Source organism: Anoplopoma fimbria, chromosome 2 (genome assembly GCF_027596085.1).
Source record: "Anoplopoma fimbria isolate UVic2021 breed Golden Eagle Sablefish chromosome 2, Afim_UVic_2022, whole genome shotgun sequence".
NCBI classification, from domain to species: domain Eukaryota; kingdom Metazoa; phylum Chordata; class Actinopteri; order Perciformes; family Anoplopomatidae; genus Anoplopoma; species Anoplopoma fimbria.
In genome coordinates this window covers 25535026-25554635 of record NC_072450.1, presented here as the reverse complement: position 1 = coordinate 25554635, position 19610 = coordinate 25535026, and the positions used below count along the sequence as shown (strand labels likewise).

General features: G+C 43.6%; 1 protein-coding gene across 1 annotated transcript in view; it reads left to right on the top strand.

Moving 5' to 3' along the window:
- Positions 1–260: 260 nt before the first annotated feature.
- Positions 261–19610, top strand: part of kif13ba (kinesin family member 13Ba) — a 40640-nt gene continuing 21290 nt past the window's right edge. The window contains 9 exon segments of the mRNA XM_054608512.1: positions 261–642; positions 890–1206; positions 6375–6468; positions 15894–15906; positions 16647–16707; positions 16889–16981; positions 17922–18102; positions 18793–18880; positions 19407–19541. Coding sequence (XP_054464487.1) covers positions 1137–1206; positions 6375–6468; positions 15894–15906; positions 16647–16707; positions 16889–16981; positions 17922–18102; positions 18793–18880; positions 19407–19541 — 735 coding nt within the window. The 5' untranslated portion in view covers positions 261–642; positions 890–1136.

Here is a 19610-nt window from a genome sequence, read left to right as displayed (position 1 = left end):
ATAATAAGCTTTTTTTTTTTACTAGTTAGTGTTAGTTAGGCCAAAGGTATCCTACTGTGCTGTATTGTGTTTTTATGTGAAGCTGAATGCAATGAAACTAAACTGGACTGACTCTGCGTTACTGTGGTTTTATTCTGAAGGCGTTAGCAGGAAGTGTCACGTTACAGTGTTTTTACTTTGACGGTGGACAGCGGAAGTGTCATGTGACTGACCGGGGTCTTCAACACATCTGGTAACAGGCACGTTTTTTCCCCCATATTTGATCAAAAAGAAGCAGAAACTAAGCTGCTACTCAGTCAGCTCTCCCTTGTAGGCGTGTACAGCTGTAGGCGAACTTCAGACCAACCGAGCCGGACCGGTGCTTTGAGCTTCTCTCGCACACCGGGTGGGTAACGCTGTCCCCCCGTGGACACTGGCTGCAGCTACCGCGACACTAGATTCACCGACGCGCTTTTATTTTGAAGGGCCGCACACTCCGGCGGAAGTGCTGGTGCTGCTCGCTGCCTCCAGCTTGACCGCGCAGGGAGGACACGGCGGACTCCATCGGGAGGAGGAGGATCATCGCCCGGCTGCTCCTCTGCGGATCTCTCCCCCGTTATACGTGCAGGACAGCGGCGTCACCTCCGGGATGAGTCCGCACAGGTGTGTGGCTGGAGGGCGGGGTTGTGTCCGGGGGTGTTATGTGGTCAGACGGCCGGGAAGGGACCAAACTTTCTCCCTTTCCTGCCCTTCAGTGTGGCTGGCAAATTAGCTGGCTAGCCCGTTTTTTTTTTTTTTTTTTGTGTGTGTGTGTGTGTGTGTGTGTGTTGCAGAATAGCATGTTTGCTCAGTCACATCCACCAGCTGCTTTAACAACCCACTTCATTTACATGTCTCCCTTCCCTTGCAGTGGATTTACATCGGCCTGGACTATGAGCAGCAGGAGAAGAAGAAGATAAGCAGCAGCAGAGAGGCAGAGAGGCTGGCTTCCTGCAGGATTTTGCAAAGGCTTTTTGTTTTTTCTTTCTCTTCCCGTGGACATGCCTGGTCTATGGAGCAAAGCTGAGCGGAGCTAGCTGGCTGGATGACTGTTTGGCTGAAGAGCTGATTTGTTTGGGAGCAGCAGTACCTCCCCTCGCCCGGGGTAAGGAGCCAGCATGGGGGAGCCCAGCCTGGACGACTCCAATGTCAAGGTGGCTGTCCGTGTGCGGCCCATGAACAGGAGAGGTGAGGGGATCTGCTGTTGTTACCCTGACTCTCACACCAGTGCTTGTGCATGGAGGCTCCATCTGTCTCCATGGTGCATCTGAATGCCAGATTATTAATATGAATACACCAGATTAACATTGACAATCTTTTTAGGTGTGTACGATGCAGAAACAGCCACTGTAAACAAACTGCATTTCACCATAACAGGAGGCTGGCTTTAATTAATTTTCTTGGCATTGGGATGCCAGTCAGAATTCACCCACCCATTAGTGAAATGAGCTCCTGCAGATGAAAAAAAAAAAAAAAGCTGTGGGCTTGATGGCACATGTTTGTACAGTGCTGCCATAGGGCTTCCCTCATGGCTGCCTGCCATCCAGCTAGATTTAAAGCTGTGCTGCTGTGTGAGATCTACTGTTTAAAAAAAGTCCAGACGCTTTGTCTTCTTCGCTGGCTGATGCCCAGATGCCAATAGCCTCTTGACTTCATCTGTCACTTGCTGGAACAACATTTAATGTGCACACAAGCAATATGTTAGAAACAGCTCTTCTCAGGGGCATCAGTGGTTTTTCACTAGAAATGAAGTTGCTCAGTGATGATGAATTATTCTTCTCTTACTCCCGTCATCGCTGCCTCGCTAACATTTGGCAAACATTCACGTATCTTCAGTCCACCAATCTCCCCCGGGCCGCTACATGTTCTGTCTACGTATTGTCACAATCCTCGTCCCTAATTTTAGAAAAGCCCGGGGTAACAAAGGCTCAGTGTTGCACACATTTGCGTGCAAATGCTCCGGTCAATTATATTGCAAATTTTCAGTGCACCACACAGTAAAGGACGGGTGACCTTTCCTGGTCGATTGCCAAGCCGTGTTTTTGCCGTGGGAGACCATGTGTCCCATGAATGAAGTAGGAGGAGGAGGAGGAGGAGGAGGAGGAGAGCTGCTGAGGCAGAGTGGCTGACCGACAACTGGCAGATTGAATCACGTTTATCTCTCTCCCTCACCCTCCCTCCCTCTCTCTCTCTCTCCCCCTCTCTGTCTCTCTCTCTCCCTCTCCTCTGTGAGCTGGAAAAGTCGGTCACAAGACCAAGGCAGTGGATCACCACACTGTTCCCTTAAGCAGGGATCTACCATGAACTCTAATCTGGAGAAACTGAGCACTCAGGAGGTTTTTTTCTTTTTGGTTTTCAGTCGTGACACTGCAAGGTTGGACATTTGTTTTGGGGATGCAAATAAATTCCATGTATTTCTAGTTTTTGGAAGACAAACATGAATCCGTTCTCGTTTACTAAACAGTGAGACAGAGATGGGTAGGGCACAGGTTAGATCTGGTGGAAATCAGCTTCAGATCAGGTACGTTTGGATTCATAAAGGGATGGAATTTACTGTAATGCCTTTTTCTGGCCACATCCTATTCATAGCTAATGGGAGGAGTTATCTTCTTGACTACTTCCCAGTATGCCCATGTTCACTTTCAGCTGTAAATGTGAACTTGTTTAGTCAGGTACAGGTGATGGCAAAACTGTCTGCCAGATTTACCTTACTGACGCACCACCACCTCCTTTTTTGTGTTCCACTTTAATTCCAGTGTTGATTGAACTCTCAGTACTCTGAGTATAGAACACAAAATCCTTCCTGTGTTTTTGTTTCATTTGAAACAACCATGATTAAAGCACCAACACATACCCTGTCAATAGTAGACGAGTTCAATGAAGCCAAGTCCACCAAAAGACCAAAGTCTCCTGGCTGCAGCCAAGTTTAAAAAAAGAAGAAAAACCTGTGTTCCCAGTAGCTGTATGTCCAGCTTTACTGGTGCTTGATTTCGAAACATGAAAAGGCTTTTTCTGTTAACAGTGTAAACAAGGTCCTGCACGTGTCTTCCGTTGCTCAGCACGAGAAGGTTAATTATGATTTTGGTGAAGGTGAGCGAGCAGGCAAATTGATGGCTTACTAAAGGCAGTGGTAAAGGGTTTGGAACCAGCGGTGCCACGTTTCCACTCGTGTGTTTCTGATCCCTGTCTGAATGGAGTTTCTGTCCATATCTCAGAGTTAATGTAAGACTTTTATGATTTCAAATAGCCCCAGAATACTAAATTAGCTCTGAGTGGACACACATTTCTTGCGTCACATGTCAGTTCAGAAGAACTGAATTGCCCCTTGAAGAAAAAAACAAAATCCAGCTCCACATCGTTTGCTATCCAGGCCTCTACAAATTCTTTGAGCTGCTCAGTTCAGGTACAGCTCCTTGCCTGTCCTCTGCTTCAGGACACAGTAGGAGCAGTCCACGTTTCCCCAGCTGGTGCAGCGATTCAGACCTGCGACTCTGAAATAATAAGCCGGCTTCTTTAACCTCGAGGGGCACTGTCCCTGCGTGTCCCAGGTTGAGGAGGAGAGGTGGTGTAACAGCCGAGCTGGACAAAGGCAGGAAGGGAGTGAGTCTGAATGAATATTTGCTAACGTTGCGTAATGCTCCGTGTTCCCATGGCTGTGGCCTTCGAAGAACAGAGCAACCCCAGGCGTAGCAACGGCAAAACACTGCGGCCAATCGGCTTCCTGGCCGATGGCAGGGCCGCAGTGCCAAAACCTCAGCACCGGTAGAAGCACCAGAGAGAAGTGGAAAGTGGGAGCCGCTGGTTATGGAGCAAGGAGAGGCAGATAACAATGGGCACATTTATCCTCATCACCACCACACCACATCACACTTTCCCCTCTGGTTACCAGGAAGTGAAGCTGCAGCAGTAGGGGCACATGGGTAATGTAGGCAGCAGCAGCAGAGAGGAGAGAAAGCTCAGCCTCTCTGTGTCAGTCCCCCTGTTTTAACTGTATCTTGTCTTTTAGTCACTCATTCTCTGTTGGCTCACCCAGCTTCTTTCTTTTCTTTTGCTCTGTAGTATCCTTGACAGCAGAATAATTGGAGGTTGATTCAGGTCCTCTGACCTTTTGACACCAAGTTTCCATGGCTCTACCCCTCTGTTTAGCCCCAAATCCCAAATGGTCCTGGTTAGCACAGGCACAGCTAGCTTCTTCCTCAGACCTAGAGCTCCTCAGGTTGGGATTCCCCTTTGCATCTCAGGGAGGGAAATGATGTTAGCATTTGACTTTGAATGGGAAGTTCGAGTAGTCTACTCAAGCAGCCACTCTGAGGGAAAGTAACACACTTGTGAAGCGACTTCTACCTGCTTTTCCAGCCAGATAAAAAGGTGATTTCTATGTGTTTGTTAGGAAAACAATACCACGCTAATAGTTTGGCATGGAAAACACACACAGCCTGCTGTCCACTTACACAGCAGTTGAAAACAGGAACAGAGTGGGCAGGTATTGCCCGGTAGTGTTCGGTAAGAATGCTAAGCTTCTTGCAACAGCGCTCCTCCTCTTCACAAAAGCAATAAGTGGTCGTGTGGTGTAGTCATCACGCATGGAGGAAAGGTTTATTTGAAATGGCCCCGCCTCCCATACACAGTTATAAACCCTGGATATTGCACTTGACTTTGAGAAAGTGAAACCAATTCGTTATCATGACTAAGTCACTGTACTGTACGCGCTTCAGAGTAGTCATGCCCCGATCAGACAAAATCAACTGAAGGCGTAAATACCATAAACTGTCAAAATGTAATACTGCTTAAGACAGTTCCTGTAAAAGAAAGGAATTGAAACCGCGGACCGTTTCTTCCTGTCCACATTTGCTGAAAGTTCTGCATAATGGAAACGTGATCATTTGCAGTCATCTGGGGTCATGATTGTGTCTTAGATATCTAGCAGTCCATGTAAATACGGTGATAGCCAATACAGTGATACACTTTAAACTACAGGATGGATGCTTGTTTACATGGGGGGGCTTGAACCAGGTCTTTAAGTTGAAGGACATTAGTTATTACCAGCAAGCCCCCTCTCTGCCCTAGTGTCCCTGAGCAAACACTGATGTGTAAATAAAGGAGTGTGTTCAAGCCTTGACCTCTGACCCTACCTGTGGAAGGGGGCAAACAAGAAGAGTATATCCCCACCAGGAGCAGCATAGGGGGCGGGGCCAAGAATCCTGAGTCCCACCTTTTTATCTTATCAGGTTAAATAGCTTGAATATGTCATTGAGTTTTGTTGCCCACTTTGACAGACAAGCTTCCTGATTGCAGAGACAAGCATGTGGGTGACCTGATCCTGTATTATTGATTAGCATACAGGCTACAAGTATTTTCTTAAAAAACTAATTTGTATGCTCCTAATTATGTTCATTAAAAAAATGTTGTGACCCTTAACAAGACATTTTATTTTAGTAATTAAGTACATTGGTGTAGTCAGTTTAATAAATTGCAGCAATTGGCCATAAAACAAAAAAAAAAAAAAAAACATTCACCAGCAGTTGAGACATGACTTCTGTTACTGTTAAATGAATGTGCTCAGCAAGTAACCAATTGTCAAATGCTTTTTTTAATAAAAACTTTTAAATGAACAACCAGTTCTGCCCAAAACTGGATGCCCAGGACATGCTGGCATGTTTAGACAACCATCATTAGGACTCACTGGCAAGACTGGATGAATGGAGAGACTTACCGGCCTTGTGAGTTTCCAGTGCGGTTCATGTTGTTATTTTCCATCTCTTCTGCTGGTTACTTTCACAGCAAGGCTTCTATTAGAAGATCCGAAGACTGACTCAGCTATGAAAACAAACACAATATGTGGTGCTTTATACTGGGAACATGTGAATTATCTGGGTTTTTTTGTCAAGAAGAGATCAGAGAGTTCCTCTGCACCAATGCATTAACTTGCAGTTTAGGAAAAGCACTCTATTTCTGATGGGAAGGTGAAATTGCAGTAGGTAAAACTACAACCTTAATAACATAGCCTCAATAGTTGTGTGTGTGTGTGTGTGTGTGTGTGTGTCTGTGTCTGTGTGTGTGTGTGTGTGTGTGTGTGTGTGTGAGGAAGGAGAGAAACCGATTCCCTGAACAAGTCCTGTTTGATTGATTGGCTTAATTCTCACTCAAAGGTCATGTTACCCGGCCCGCTCACACAGCTGTTTGAACTTGATCATCCACAGGAAATAATTGTGCTAATATAACTATTAAACTTGTGTGCTGCATCCCTGACATTGTGTAAAAAGTTTAAGAGGATCAAGGATAACAGTAGAAACATGTTGTGGTTTTTTTTTTTTTTTTATCTTGTGTTGTAACACTATGTGTCGTGTGATCCACAGAAAAGGATCTAAACACTAAATGTATCGTGGAGATGGAGAAGAACCAGACCATCCTCCATCCTGGTGGAGCTAACCACGGCAAAGGAGACTCCAGGTACGTTTGTCGCAAGTTTGACTAAAATCTGTGTCCACAAAAATGATTTATTCTCTTCACACATATCTAGTTCAACAAGTCGGTGCCTATAAATGTATGTTTTATATACGTTTGTATATATTTTGTCTTAACGAGGGGGACTGTGTATTGCACTATACATCTTACGCATCACTGATCAAGAAAAATAGTACTGGGAGACGTGAAGCACAGATAGTGTGTGTGAGCTGGAAGGAACAGGTGCCTGCAGGTGATCTGAAAACAACGGGGAGTTAGTTATGGTAGTTTTTCCCACTTATCCACACACACACACACACACACACACACACACACACACACACACACACACACACACACACACACACACACACACACGGCTCATGGAGGCAGTTATGGTATGGAATGATTACCGTTCGATTGCTGCAATTTGCATGACTTTGTATTCTCTCTCGGAGTCATACTTCAGTCAAATCTCAAAACATAGACAAGATACACGACTACATGACTTGTGTGTCAGTACAGTATGGACCTAAGTATCTTATGTGAGCCATGAGCCCCTTTCCGTTGCCCTCACACAGACACTAGGTACATTCACAGCTGTGCTATAATTCTTTTATCCCTACTGTGCTCTGATTGATATGCATCGCCTTTGGAAATTTTCTTCTATCCTTTTACCAATTGCTTCTTTTAAAAGGCTGGAATGTTCCTTTGTCGTCATGGTGTAGCTTATGGCAGGAAGCTGTGTGGCTGTTGGGCCTCCTAGAGGCAGGTGTATTTCAACTCCAATCACTCGTTTCCCCTGCTTGGCGTTTACTTCGTTTCCATCCTGTGAACCAGCTGCTGTTTCCTGGGTAATGCTGAAATGTGCTCCGAGTCTTGAGTGTCTCTGAGGCAGACGTGTTGGATTCGGTTGCAGCAGGCAGAAATGTGTGACTCCATGCACTTTTGTGTGTGAGCCCGTTGTCGGGGCGGTGTCTGAGAGAGGGAGTGCTGCAGCAGTTGCAACACTGGAAGTTAATCACCACATCTGTAATGAAAGCACTTTAATAATTACAGCTGTTAGATTCTATTATGTTATGGCTCAAAATCAGCCTGTGGGCCATCCCCGCCATCTTGGAGGAAGCCAGCTGTGTCAGAAGAAAGATCTCCTTGTTGCTGGTGGAGCCGGCTGCAGACTGCAAGTTCAGAAGTAGTGAGTAAGGCTGGATGAGCAGACAGCAGCTTGTGTGTGTGTGTGTGCGTGTGTGTGTGTGTGTGTGTGTGTGTGTGTGTGTGCCAGAGGTGCCTCTGCCTTGAAGAGACACAACAGCATCGAGACAGAGGCGGACAGAGATAATTATACATGAAAAGAGAGACTCCAGTCCGCTCCTCTTTTCCAACACTCCGCCGGGTCGTAACTCCCACCGCCTGGCTTCCTCCCTTTTTCTCAGCTCTTCCGTTTCCGTGGCAACACAGGGGGAGGTTAACTCCGGGTCGCCGTCGGTGACCGTCAAGCCCCTTCCTTGAGTGAGGACACGATGGAAGAGGGGGTAAAAAATAAATAAAGTACCCTCATTTACTCGAGCATCTGTCGACCATAAACTTCCCGAGTGACGTTTATGGAGGACTAAACAAGAGCAGAGCTGTAGTTTCTCTCTCCGTCTCTCGATGACAAAGGAGCGAGGAAGCAGCAGGAGGATGGACTGACTGATGGCCGCCCTCAGCGTGCAGATGCTATTTTCATTTTGTTTGTTTTCCATTTTCTATGTCCATACTGTTTAAATTGGAGGATTATCGTTTACTCAGTATTTTACTTGGTTGTTAATAGTTGAGAAAGACTGGAGTGGTTGAGCAAAGGAAGCATGCGGTAAAGTTAGGATGTTGCAGGTGCATTGTGTTTGCCTAACTCTATTACCAGGATGCTCTTTGTTTAAAACTGGACAGACATATCTGCAGCAGATGACACATAAAAAAGAGATTGCAGCTTCCTGTCTGAATCCGAACCCGGGATATTCTTTTTACTGCTCATCTGCAAAAACTAGAGACGTTGTAATATAAGATACTTATATATCATTACATTGATCAGCACAAAGTGTTTCAAGGATGCTCAGGTTATTGAACGAACAACAGGATTGGATATGAAAGAGTGGTGTTCTGTTCTGTCCTGATGGATTACTTTGTAATATGAACGGAGTAGATCTACTGTTTCTTTTACCTTGTGATAGTTGTGATAAAAGGTAATATAAGCAATACTTACTTTTTACCTTAAAGTTGTGCTAAATGTGTGTTGTTTTTTTTAACTTTTAGACAAATCGACCAGTCTAATTTTCAACCTCTTTTTTTAACGTCTGGAGAATTACTCATTGGGTACATCCCTAGATAAAATAATAGCGTCCAAATATTTTTTTTAGCGTCGCAAAATCTTGTGAGTATTAAAAAAAAACTCTGTACAGTGTTTTTGCAGCCCATAAGCCAAACTGGACTCTCTGTCTCACCAGTACCTGAAGCAACACAACCACCACCACCACCAATGCAGCACATTATATTGTTTTTAACGTTTTTAACACAGGGCTGTTTTCACTCTCGCTACGTCTTTTGTGATGCAGTGCCACCCTACTGTTAATTATCTCCTCTGGGACCTTTTACCTGTGACATATATATTCAAAATGTTCAGCAGCAGACTCTTGGTCTCTGCAGTGTTATGTGAAGTTTTCAAAAAATGTCTCCAGTTGTGTTTTTGCGGGGTTGGTTGGCTGATAAATATAGATGAAAGATTTTCTTTTTCTCTAGGGCTCTCAGAAACACTTTTCCATCCACCCAATTGATGAAACCCGTTGGGGTTGATCTGATATGCTTTAAAGGGTGACGGTAGCTGGGGAGTAGAACATTCATTTGAAGGTGTAAATGTCTTTGCTGTGGAGCTTCGACCCGTTAAGTAAGGGGGCCGCATTCCCTACAGCTAGAACAATTAAACACCAACCTGTTTAGTTTTTTTATTTGGACATATAGAGCCCATTTATTTCAAGTCAAAGTTCATTTTTCCCTTTTTTCTTTTTGTGTTCTGCTTACAACAAGGTTGGGATATTACCCAAAGACGCCAAAACGATGGTTCATTGCCTGTTGAAGACTTATTTAACAGACTTAACATACTATTGAACAGTGTTTGCTGTCATTTCCTAATTGGTTTACATAATCGGTTACAGGGGTCAGCACATAGAAAATGTAGGGGGAGAGAACTTTCAAAGGCATTATTGAGGTATAACTCAATATCTTGTTCCGTTTATTGAGTGTACATCATGTTTCAGGTCTCTTGTGGCCCTCTTATCCTTTTAACTTCACATTCTCTTACTATACTTAGCAGTGACCGCCTGGTCCACTCAGGAACGGGAGAGAAAAGACCACCCATCATTGGAAGCAGACCATGAACAGGATTGGTTAAACACTGAACCTTGAACAACCCTGACACACAATAGACCTTGTTCACCCAGTGTGTAGACCGAGTCATAGCCTCTCTCTCTACCACATGCCGTTACAATAGCATAAGGCCTGAGCTACGAGACAGGAATTAATCAGTGAATTGTAATAATTCATTTGTTAGAATTAGATTTTTAGATTTTTAATTAGTTCTGTTACACACCCACCTAGTTGATTAAAACACAAAGTCACTCCCAAAAGCCACAAAAGATAAGAGTTCAATGCCAAACAATCTTCTTCAAACGAAACCACCTTTTAACTTGGGACAGAAGTTTCATTCTGGGTTTTACCTGATCAAAACAGCCACACACTATTTTAGAATTTCTTCCTTATTTGGAGATCATTTCCCTTTTATTTTTTTCTCCCTCCTCAGTTGTGTGTTTTGCTTGTGTGTCTGATTCAGTTTTTCCACCGGCAGCGCACGCTGGGCAGCCAGACTTTAGTTCCTCACGCTGCCACTCTCAGTGAGTCACTGTGGCGATGATGATGGCATAAATCTTTTTTCATAAAGTATTTTTGCCTCCTTTAAGTGCTGCTTATAGAGGATCATCAAGGAAGTATTAAGGCTGTGATGTACGAGCTCTCTGATAGCTTAGGTTTAGAGTTTTTTTGTTGCTGTCTGGTATTGAAAATCGTACCTAACATAGTGCACACATTTTATTTTGTGTGGCGTTTGCCCTCCCTGAATCACTTTGCAACCACCAGGGATGTCCTGACCTCCAGAGTTTGAACTGCAGGGCCAGGGCACTTTGCACCAGTCCGTCTGATAAGCAGACAGCTTAGCTCCCTCGCAACCGTGTTGTCAGACACTGCAGTTTGCATGAAGACCTGAGGCTGTTTGCATTGGAGTGGTGAAGCTGGATGTTGACACACTCCGACAACGATCTGTCTCCTGTCAGACATCGGTGAGGCAACACACGAGCGGCTTGGTTACCAAGGCGATACACAAAAGAGGCTGTGGGGCCGTGTACCTTTTGAATGATGTTGGACATTTTGTGTGTGTCTGTTCACGAACATATGTTTTAAGGACGTGAAGGATCTACAGTATATTTGTTACCGTAGGAACGGAGATGTTAATGCAAGACAAGGCAAAGTGTTTTAACAGTCCAGCCTGAACCAAACGTGTGGTTGAAGGAGTTTCTAACAGCCCACTAACATAATGACAGAGTTAAAAAAAATTAAGGAAAGAGGGTGTCATTCGTTCACAGGCCACACTGGCTCATTTCCAACACAATTTTCCAGTTTCAGATCATCCTCAGGTTTTGGCCAGTTAATGCTACTGAATCAATTTAGAAAAAAGTGAATATAAAAGTATTTACACATTGGAGCATATGTGATTAAGCAGTATGTGGTGCGTTCGTGTGCTGGTGGTAACTCAAGCGTCTGAGGCCTCTGTCAGGTTCCAAACAACATCGCATTCACAAGCTGTTGGTCAGAAAATCCGAGCCATAATCGAAATGTTATTTAGCAGCCTACTGAGTATTGGACTCTCCCATAAATGCATCACCATGATGAGTATAAACTGAGTTTGTCCGGGCTGCAGTAAGGAGAACATGAGATAAAAATGTAAACTATCATGAATGTGATCCCTGACCTTAAATCAGAGTTAATGTGAAGAGAGTTAGATCATCATTCAGCCGGAAGAGTAAAGGACTGATAAAGAGTGAAGAGGAAGCATTACGTTTCCCATTCTTTAGCTGCGTTGGAGCTCCAGGGTGAAGAAGGAGAGCAGAGACAGCGCATTGGGCCATCTCTCAAATATGTGAGGAGGCTACCATAGTCACCACTGCCCATGTAGCGCCCTACTGTCCAACTATGCATAGTTGGACAGCAGCTTTGCATCCAAATATGCAGATTTTCCTTCTAGTGAGGCTGAAACCCCGACTGTGTGAATGGATGAAATTAGCATCAAGCCCAAGACAATGTCTTAGTTATGAACTTTTTAACTGTCGATGATAGCAAGACGCTAAACATTAATCATGCAAATCTATTTATATTTTCTAGGTCAGCTTTTTCTGTTGAATTTCTGTGAAGAGCTTGAAAGCTAGCATGAGAAAGCACAACTATCCAGAGCTCCGGTTAATGGGCATGACATAAATGGAAAATGAAATATGTATATTAGGGTTTTTTATTTGATGCGACGGCTTAATGTGGAGACACACGCATTGATTTAAATGGTCCTTGTATGCTCCACCCGCTATAAGCGTGGCATGGTCCAAATCAATCAGTGAAGGAATTATTAATGCATATACAGTGTTTGTAATTCTCAGCTTTAACTGTCAAGCCTGATTTCAAACAAATAAGTCATCCTTTCAATTTCACAGTAGAACGTATACTATGTTATCTTGTATGTTGGATTTATTTAAAGGTGTCTTGGTGCTAATGAGCAAAGAGGAGTGAAAGTAGGAGCATCAGATATTCTCACTGCCTGGATTTGATTGTCTAGAATTCTTGGCATGCGCTATAGGAACCATGAAACATTGAGTTGACATAAAGAATGCGACAAATCTGCCTTAAGCCAACAGCTACACATGCAATGTATTTACATTTACATTTTAATGACATAAAGGCAAGTAAAATATAACCACCTGCCAGAGACAAATCTCCTCAGGCTGTGTGAATAATGTGGTGAAACATGGCCCTCTGACATGGCAGTGAATTTTATTTCATAATTTCGATGTCATCCGTAGGCTGCTAGAATACAGGGCTTTAAATGTACGTTTGTAAAGTAACACAGCACCTGAGCAGTGATTTGGTAAAAATGTACTTAACATACAGTTTAGCCTGTTACATGTCCTGTTGTCCTCTGCCCTCAGTGTGTACTGTGTTACGCCGATGCTGTTTCTGCTTCAGCTTAACATTCCAGTCTCAGGCCCAGCCTCTTTCCTCCCCAACCCCCCTGGCTACCTTCAGCCTCCTTTCCATCCTCCATTCCTCCCTACACAGCCTCGGATGGTACAGTCCTAGAGGGGGAAAAAAAGAGAATGCAAGGACAGTAGAGAAAGAGAAGGGGGGGGCCATCGGGGGGAGCAGCCATGCATTAAGTTATTTTTTAAATGACGGTGATCAGAGCGGAGGAGCAGGCCGAAGGGAGGAGGGACGAATGGAAGTGTTCGAGGGCCGAGGGAGGCGGGCTCACGGCTCTCCTGACTGCCTCATTCTTCCGTCTCATTGGTCAATGGGGAGCGGGGGCTTTAGCTGCGTTCATGGGCGTCTGAGGCGTCTGGGCGAACCTTCTCCCCTGCAGCCTCTGAAGCGGCCATGACAGCTGTCATCACTACGTACGTCAAAACCCGTCACACAGATTTCTGGCCTAAAGTCTTTGGCGATATGACCGTGGGGAGATGGTAGACATTGAGGATGCTCCAGAAGCCCCCAGAGAAGAGCTTGTCATAGAATAATGGGGAACCATAGATTCATAAACAACACCGTCGAGCCTTTAGATTCATACACGTTGGAGGGATTCCAATTTGAAAAGAAGCATAGAATTGTTTTTACAGAATTGCAGTAGCATCCTGTCTTGTCCTTTCTTTTGTATTATTAGAGAATATAACTCATTTTTCCAACATGTAAACAACACTTAATCCTTCTCCTACTAACTGTCTCCCGGTTTTGAAGAGAGCTGCTGGAACCATTTTCGGATCGGAATTACACTGCATGCATTCGCTCTCTGAATGCAGCACGTCAGCAGTGGAACGTTGGGTGAAATATGGAGTGTTACAGATTGGACTGGATGCTGGCTGGTTCAGCGCGAGAACTGCAGCTTTGGCGTTTTGTAAAGAATGTGCACGGGTAAAAGGAAACAGGTGTGCGAGTCACTTTGTGTGTGTTCCTGTACGAGAGCTAGTCTGAGACAGCTTTGTGATGTGTCTTAGGGTCAAGGTTAGATAGGATGGTGTCAGGTCTGGCTTTTAGCACTGATGGAGAGCTTTACTGATGAATAGAATGAATGTAGTTGAGGGTTAGAAGCGTGTGGGTTCTTACCTCTGGCCTCATCATCTGACTTGAAGCAGCTCTCTGATTGACAGCTGCCAAGATGGAGGAAGAGGAAGATGACTAGGGGTCGCCTATAATGAGGAAGATCAAAGCTGAAAGAAGAGACGAGAGAAGAGCATAACTTTGGTGTAAATGTTTTTCTAGAAACTGCTGAAACGAAATGATTTTTTTTATAAAGAAAAAAGAAAATTCATTCGAGCACTGCAGGTTTTGTTTTTGGCTGCTATTGTTGTGGATTCTGTTCCCTCAGGGGTCGCTGGTCATGACGTTGTCCTATTGAAGTAATACCAAATGACTGACATCAATGCCCTAATGATAATTCAGGCAAGAGAAAGCGTGTCAGTTATTTTTATTCATATTTGACAAGGAATTGACATGACATTAGCGGAAGTAAATTGTTGGCTTATATTTGACAGGTTAGATGTATTTTCTTTACCATGTTGTGATGATTTTCATCCAGTTCCTGATGGTGTTAAATTTAAAATGTGTCAAAATAGAGACAACCACCCATCATTTGTTTAGTGGATGGTGTTGACTTTCCATTCAGGGTGCATGGTGACCGTTTCTCTTGTAGACTTCCAAGGCAGAGTTAGAATTTATCATTTCTGTGTTGCACTAATATAACTCTATATTAATTGTCCTTTTTTTATAATAAATACGACCCATCTTATATGTCCAATAGGTTGAAACAAACCATGTTCAAAAAGATGATTGATGCTGAATAAGCAGAATGAGTACCGACGACTCGATGCCGGGTAGTTTGGAAGTTGTAATGAATTACTGGTAACTTACATCGGTCCCGAATACGGAGAACAACTGGTTAATGCATTAGCAGTGTGAGTGAGTATTATTCTAGACCAGTCAGGAGACAGTCAGCTGATCTGTCAAAGACTGTATCTGGTACTTTTATTATTTTTTTTAAAAACAAGTGCTCTTGTGATTTACATGCAGCATATTTTTCAGTTTTTTGCAGAGAATGATGAAGAGGTTTATGTGTTTGCAACTTAATGTTCCTGTTTTTATTGTTAAAATTTTTATTATTTATAATAGTATTTCCCCAGTTTTCCTATCAAAGATCAAGCGGATATTGGGGCCAATCCACCTTTTTCTTTTTAAAGTCAATTATTTTTTTATAACTAAGGGGCATTTTCCCTGTTCATCTCTGAGCATGACTTCGACCCAGTAACCCCGCTACGCCACCATCTGATTCCAGCACTACCCTCTGCCAACTTCACTACCAACCCCCTCCACGCACACACACACATGCCCACACACAGACATTCCCACAACAGTCTACAACATAGTCCCAGACTATTTTTTAATATCTCCGCAATCCCTCAGACATGAATGCTGGTCCTACCCTGACATCCACAGACGCACACCCTTACCAAATCCCCCGGGAAGTTGGTCTGACATGTGACAAACAAACAAGACGTAAACAAGCTACTCGCGCACAAGGCTGATTATGAATCAAATGTGTGGCAAAGCGACTGAGCCCGAGGCCTCAATCTGGGCCTTTTGTCTTTCATTCTGTCTCTGCTCACCCGTGTCTTTATTGCTCTTTCTGACTCGCTCCCTCTCTTTGTCTAAAAAAAAAAAAAAAAAAAAAGATGATAAATAATTTCTATTCTTGGTCTAGAGTTGGCTTGCTTTCCCTGCCCTGCAGCAGGGTTAGCCTCGAGTTAGCGGGGTTATGCCTTTCCTTTGAAAGCCAACTAAATGCGGGGGTAAAAGTTGCCAGTATGAAACGGGGCTTAATTAAAAAAAGCTGCATGTTTTTGGGCCAGTAGCAGTGCGGGGTCAATAGGGCAGCTCAACCTGTGTGTGAAAAGGTGCCAAGTTATCCCAGGGTCAACTCTCGCAGTGTGAAAAGCCTATTGAATGGCTTAACGTAATGCATTCTTTAACATGTGCACTAAATGTCATCTTGCTATCTCTCCACATGCTGCTCTGGACCTTGACCCACCCAACATCATCAGGAGTCAGCCCAAGGTAACGGCACACACAAACATGCACAGTTACTTTTAACACTGGGCTTATTCCATGGTTGTGAATCATCACTGTGTCAAACAAAGAAGCCGCTGTATTTCACCGACTCGGTTTGTGAATCGGGAGCAACCGCCCAGGCAGTGATATAAAGTAATGATTTGTAAAAAAATTGCCAGAAGAGTGTTGTTTAATTTATTGACTTTATACCCCAGAGGAATATGTGTTGCTAGGAACCTTCTCTGGCTGTACTGCAGCTGTATGTTAGCATTTCTCTTTTCCTTCTGTAATGTGAAAACACTCCCCAACTGCCCTGACCCTAACCCATAAACAACATGACGTGTACAACACACTATGTTACACAAAGTTGAAAACAGTTATTTATATCCGACTTTGTTTCTCTGTTTCTGAAAGCCAATTAAATCAAACAAGTTGGACAAAGTTGAAAAAGAAAAATAATTCATTTTCATCCGACGTTTCTTAAAGTCAATAAAATCCCAAATGTTTCTGGTTGGACGAATAATAACTACGTCATAAATCCCAGTTGACTGCCATTTAAGAAATAACTCTACATTCCTATATAAGCTACAGTTGCATTAAACCCCAGTTTCATATTTATATATGGACATGTTTCCAAAAAACTGTATGGCAAGTCCGAGGTAAAATTAGTTTTTAAATGTTAAGATTGCTGCATAACAGTCGGCCATAGATTTGTGTCTCATGCTGCTACATGTTTCTGTTCCCAGGTCTTTGCCTACGATTACTGTTTCTGGTCCATGGATGAGACCGATAAGGAGAGATTTGCTGGTTAGTTCACCAACGTTTTAACATTTCATCACTAAAAAGCCAAACAGATGAGTTTAGAATGATTCAATATTAACAATGAAATAGAATAAAATTCCTTGTGTGTGTGTCTCTCTCTCTCTCTCTCTCTCTCTCTCTCTCTCTCTCTCTCTCTCTCTCTCTCTCTCCCCTCCTCCCCCCCCAGGTCAGGAGGTGGTCTTCCAGTGCCTTGGGGAAAGTCTTCTCCACAACGCCTTCCAGGGCTACAATGCCTGTATCTTTGCCTATGGACAAACTGGTAATTAACCATGAGACAACTCACTCATCTGTTGCCAATATGATTTGAATCTATTTTATTACAGGGCCTATTAAATAACTGCAGGGCACACCTTATGAACAATGTCTCTGTGCCCTCATTTTGTGTAGTGATTAAGAGAGGAGTGTCAGTAAGGATGTGTTGCAGCAGGAAGGTTGGACAGCCTCTGTTCTCTACAGTGTGAACCGAATACCAAAGCTCAAATGCAGTTTTCAACCAAAAGCAGAACTTGAGAGGCTCAAAAGACTGACACAGTGTTGCAAAAAACCCAAACACACGTTAGCTGTGTTGTGCATACAGCGTAGATATCTGCACTGTTTAATATAACAGTGTTTTCATTCCATCAGACATATCAGACTGATGTCTACACAAAGCCAGAATGAGTTTATTACTATCGTAATGCACTACAAACTGCTTTTATTATTTTATGATGGCTGTAATGTTCCAGGTTTTTGACACTTTCATAGAGGTGTTAATTAACCTTTATGTTTTAGCATTAAGGTCAGACTTGGTGAAGTGGCATCGATTTTATTCAAAGGTGTTTTTAATGTTTGGCTCATCTCATGTATTTAAATGGAAGGACAAACATGTGATCAATATAATCCAGTCCAGTGCAACACCACCTTCAACTCTAACCTCAGTAATAAACATATCATTGAATTTACACATTTTCGACAATGACAAGGAAAACGTTATTCACATTATAACAGTATCATTTATGCCAGAGCCGTTTTATTGACTTTCATTATCTTGCATACATGTACCTAATGTAGTGGCCACTTTGTTGTTTAATATTTAATGACTCAGTGGAAATGGCATGACTAACTTGACTGCGTTTCTCGAAGTTTATGCATCAGCTGCCATTTTCCCCCAGTTCCAATAACCTGTCCCTGTTGACACCGGCTGTGTGTGTCTTTACCAGGTTCGGGGAAGTCGTACACCATGATGGGTTCGGGGGACCAGCCGGGTCTGATTCCGCGGCTGTGCAGCGCTTTGTTTGATAGAACCCAGATGGAACAGCGGGAGCAGGAGAGCTTCACCGTTGAGGTGTCCTACATGGAGATCTACAACGAGAAAGTCCGAGATCTGCTCGACCCCAAAGGGTACGACCTGGACCTAGTCCTCAAACCCTTTTGTTAAAAGGAAGAATCGTTTTCTTTCTCTCAATATGCTCTATAAGGTCCAAGGCTCCTTTTTAGTTTTTAGTCATGGACTGTAGCATCAACCTTAAATATAAGTTAATGCTGTCTGTCTCTTGTAGGTTTGGCTACCTTGTGTGTGACAGACCAGTGTCTGAAGTCATTTTAACCTCCAGTTAGTTGGTAGAACTAGAGAAAGTTGCTGGTGGAGTCTGGTACCACCAGCTGCTGTGGTCAGTGGATGAAAAAGATCACTCCTCTACCTCGCAGTCACTGATGGAGTCCAGTTCATGTCCAGCAGGTCAGCAGTAAATCAGGAGCGCAGGCCTGTGTCTGCCGCCCCAGACAGCATGACCTCTGACCTTCCCTCACTATGTGACCTTTAGCCCCAGTGAAAGGGGCCAAAGAGAAGCAGACCATCTGACAGCCATATGGGCTTTGCCGTGGAGCAGAGAATGATGAAGTTGTGAGGCCTGGAGCAAGTTTGAACCGGGGTCAGAGAGCCAAGTGCCAACCAAGTCCCTATGAACTGGGGCAAGTTGTAGTGTTGGCCAGAACCAGCTGAGCCTTTTATTAGATCAGATGAATAGTAATTGACCAGGAGTGACCATGTTGTTTGTCTGTGTTATAAACCTGCTTTTATTTTCTGTCCAGGGGAAGACAAACTCTGAGGGTGAGGGAACATAAAGTTTTGGGTCCCTACGTGGACGGCCTGTCTCGACTTGCTGTGGCCTGCTACAAGGTAAAAATATTTATCTTAGATTTAAGCATTTTAAAGAATCGTTTGATGGTTTATTGACAAGCTAATTCACGTCTACTGCTGTGTTGCATCCTGGCTGCCACTCTGACCAGCGTGTCAGTGTCCAGCAGACACCGATGTGTGCAACGCATCCTACTACTGCATTCCTTCTAACTTTGATCTTTAAACTTTAAAGATTTGTAACAGCGTTGCTCACTGATGGTAGTAGTTTGCTTTGAAACTGGCTTACCATCACACTGGAAAGAGGCTAGTATAAAAATATCAGAATTAATAACATTTTTCAGTTTATATTTTGCCTTCAGACTCAAACTCTTCATCAATTGAAGCAGTCACTAAATAAGTAAACAGGCATTGAATCTCACCAAATGTGCTGTTTAATATTCCTCACAGTCTTAAAAGGCATTATCTCACCAAATGTGCTGTTTAATATTCCTCACAGTCTTAAAATATGAATTATTATTGTTTAATTATTCATGTATTTACTGTTTGAGTTCTGTTGCTCTGCCAGGACATAGAGTCTCTGATGTCAGAGGGGAATAAGTCTCGGACCGTCGCCGCCACCAACATGAATGAGGAGAGCAGTCGATCGCACGCCGTCTTCAACATCATCCTCACACACACACTGAAAGACTTGAAGTCCGGGGTAAGATATAACACACACGGGGCAGGGACTCAGCAGTCACTGGCTTACTGTTTTTAGTGCAGAAGTTGC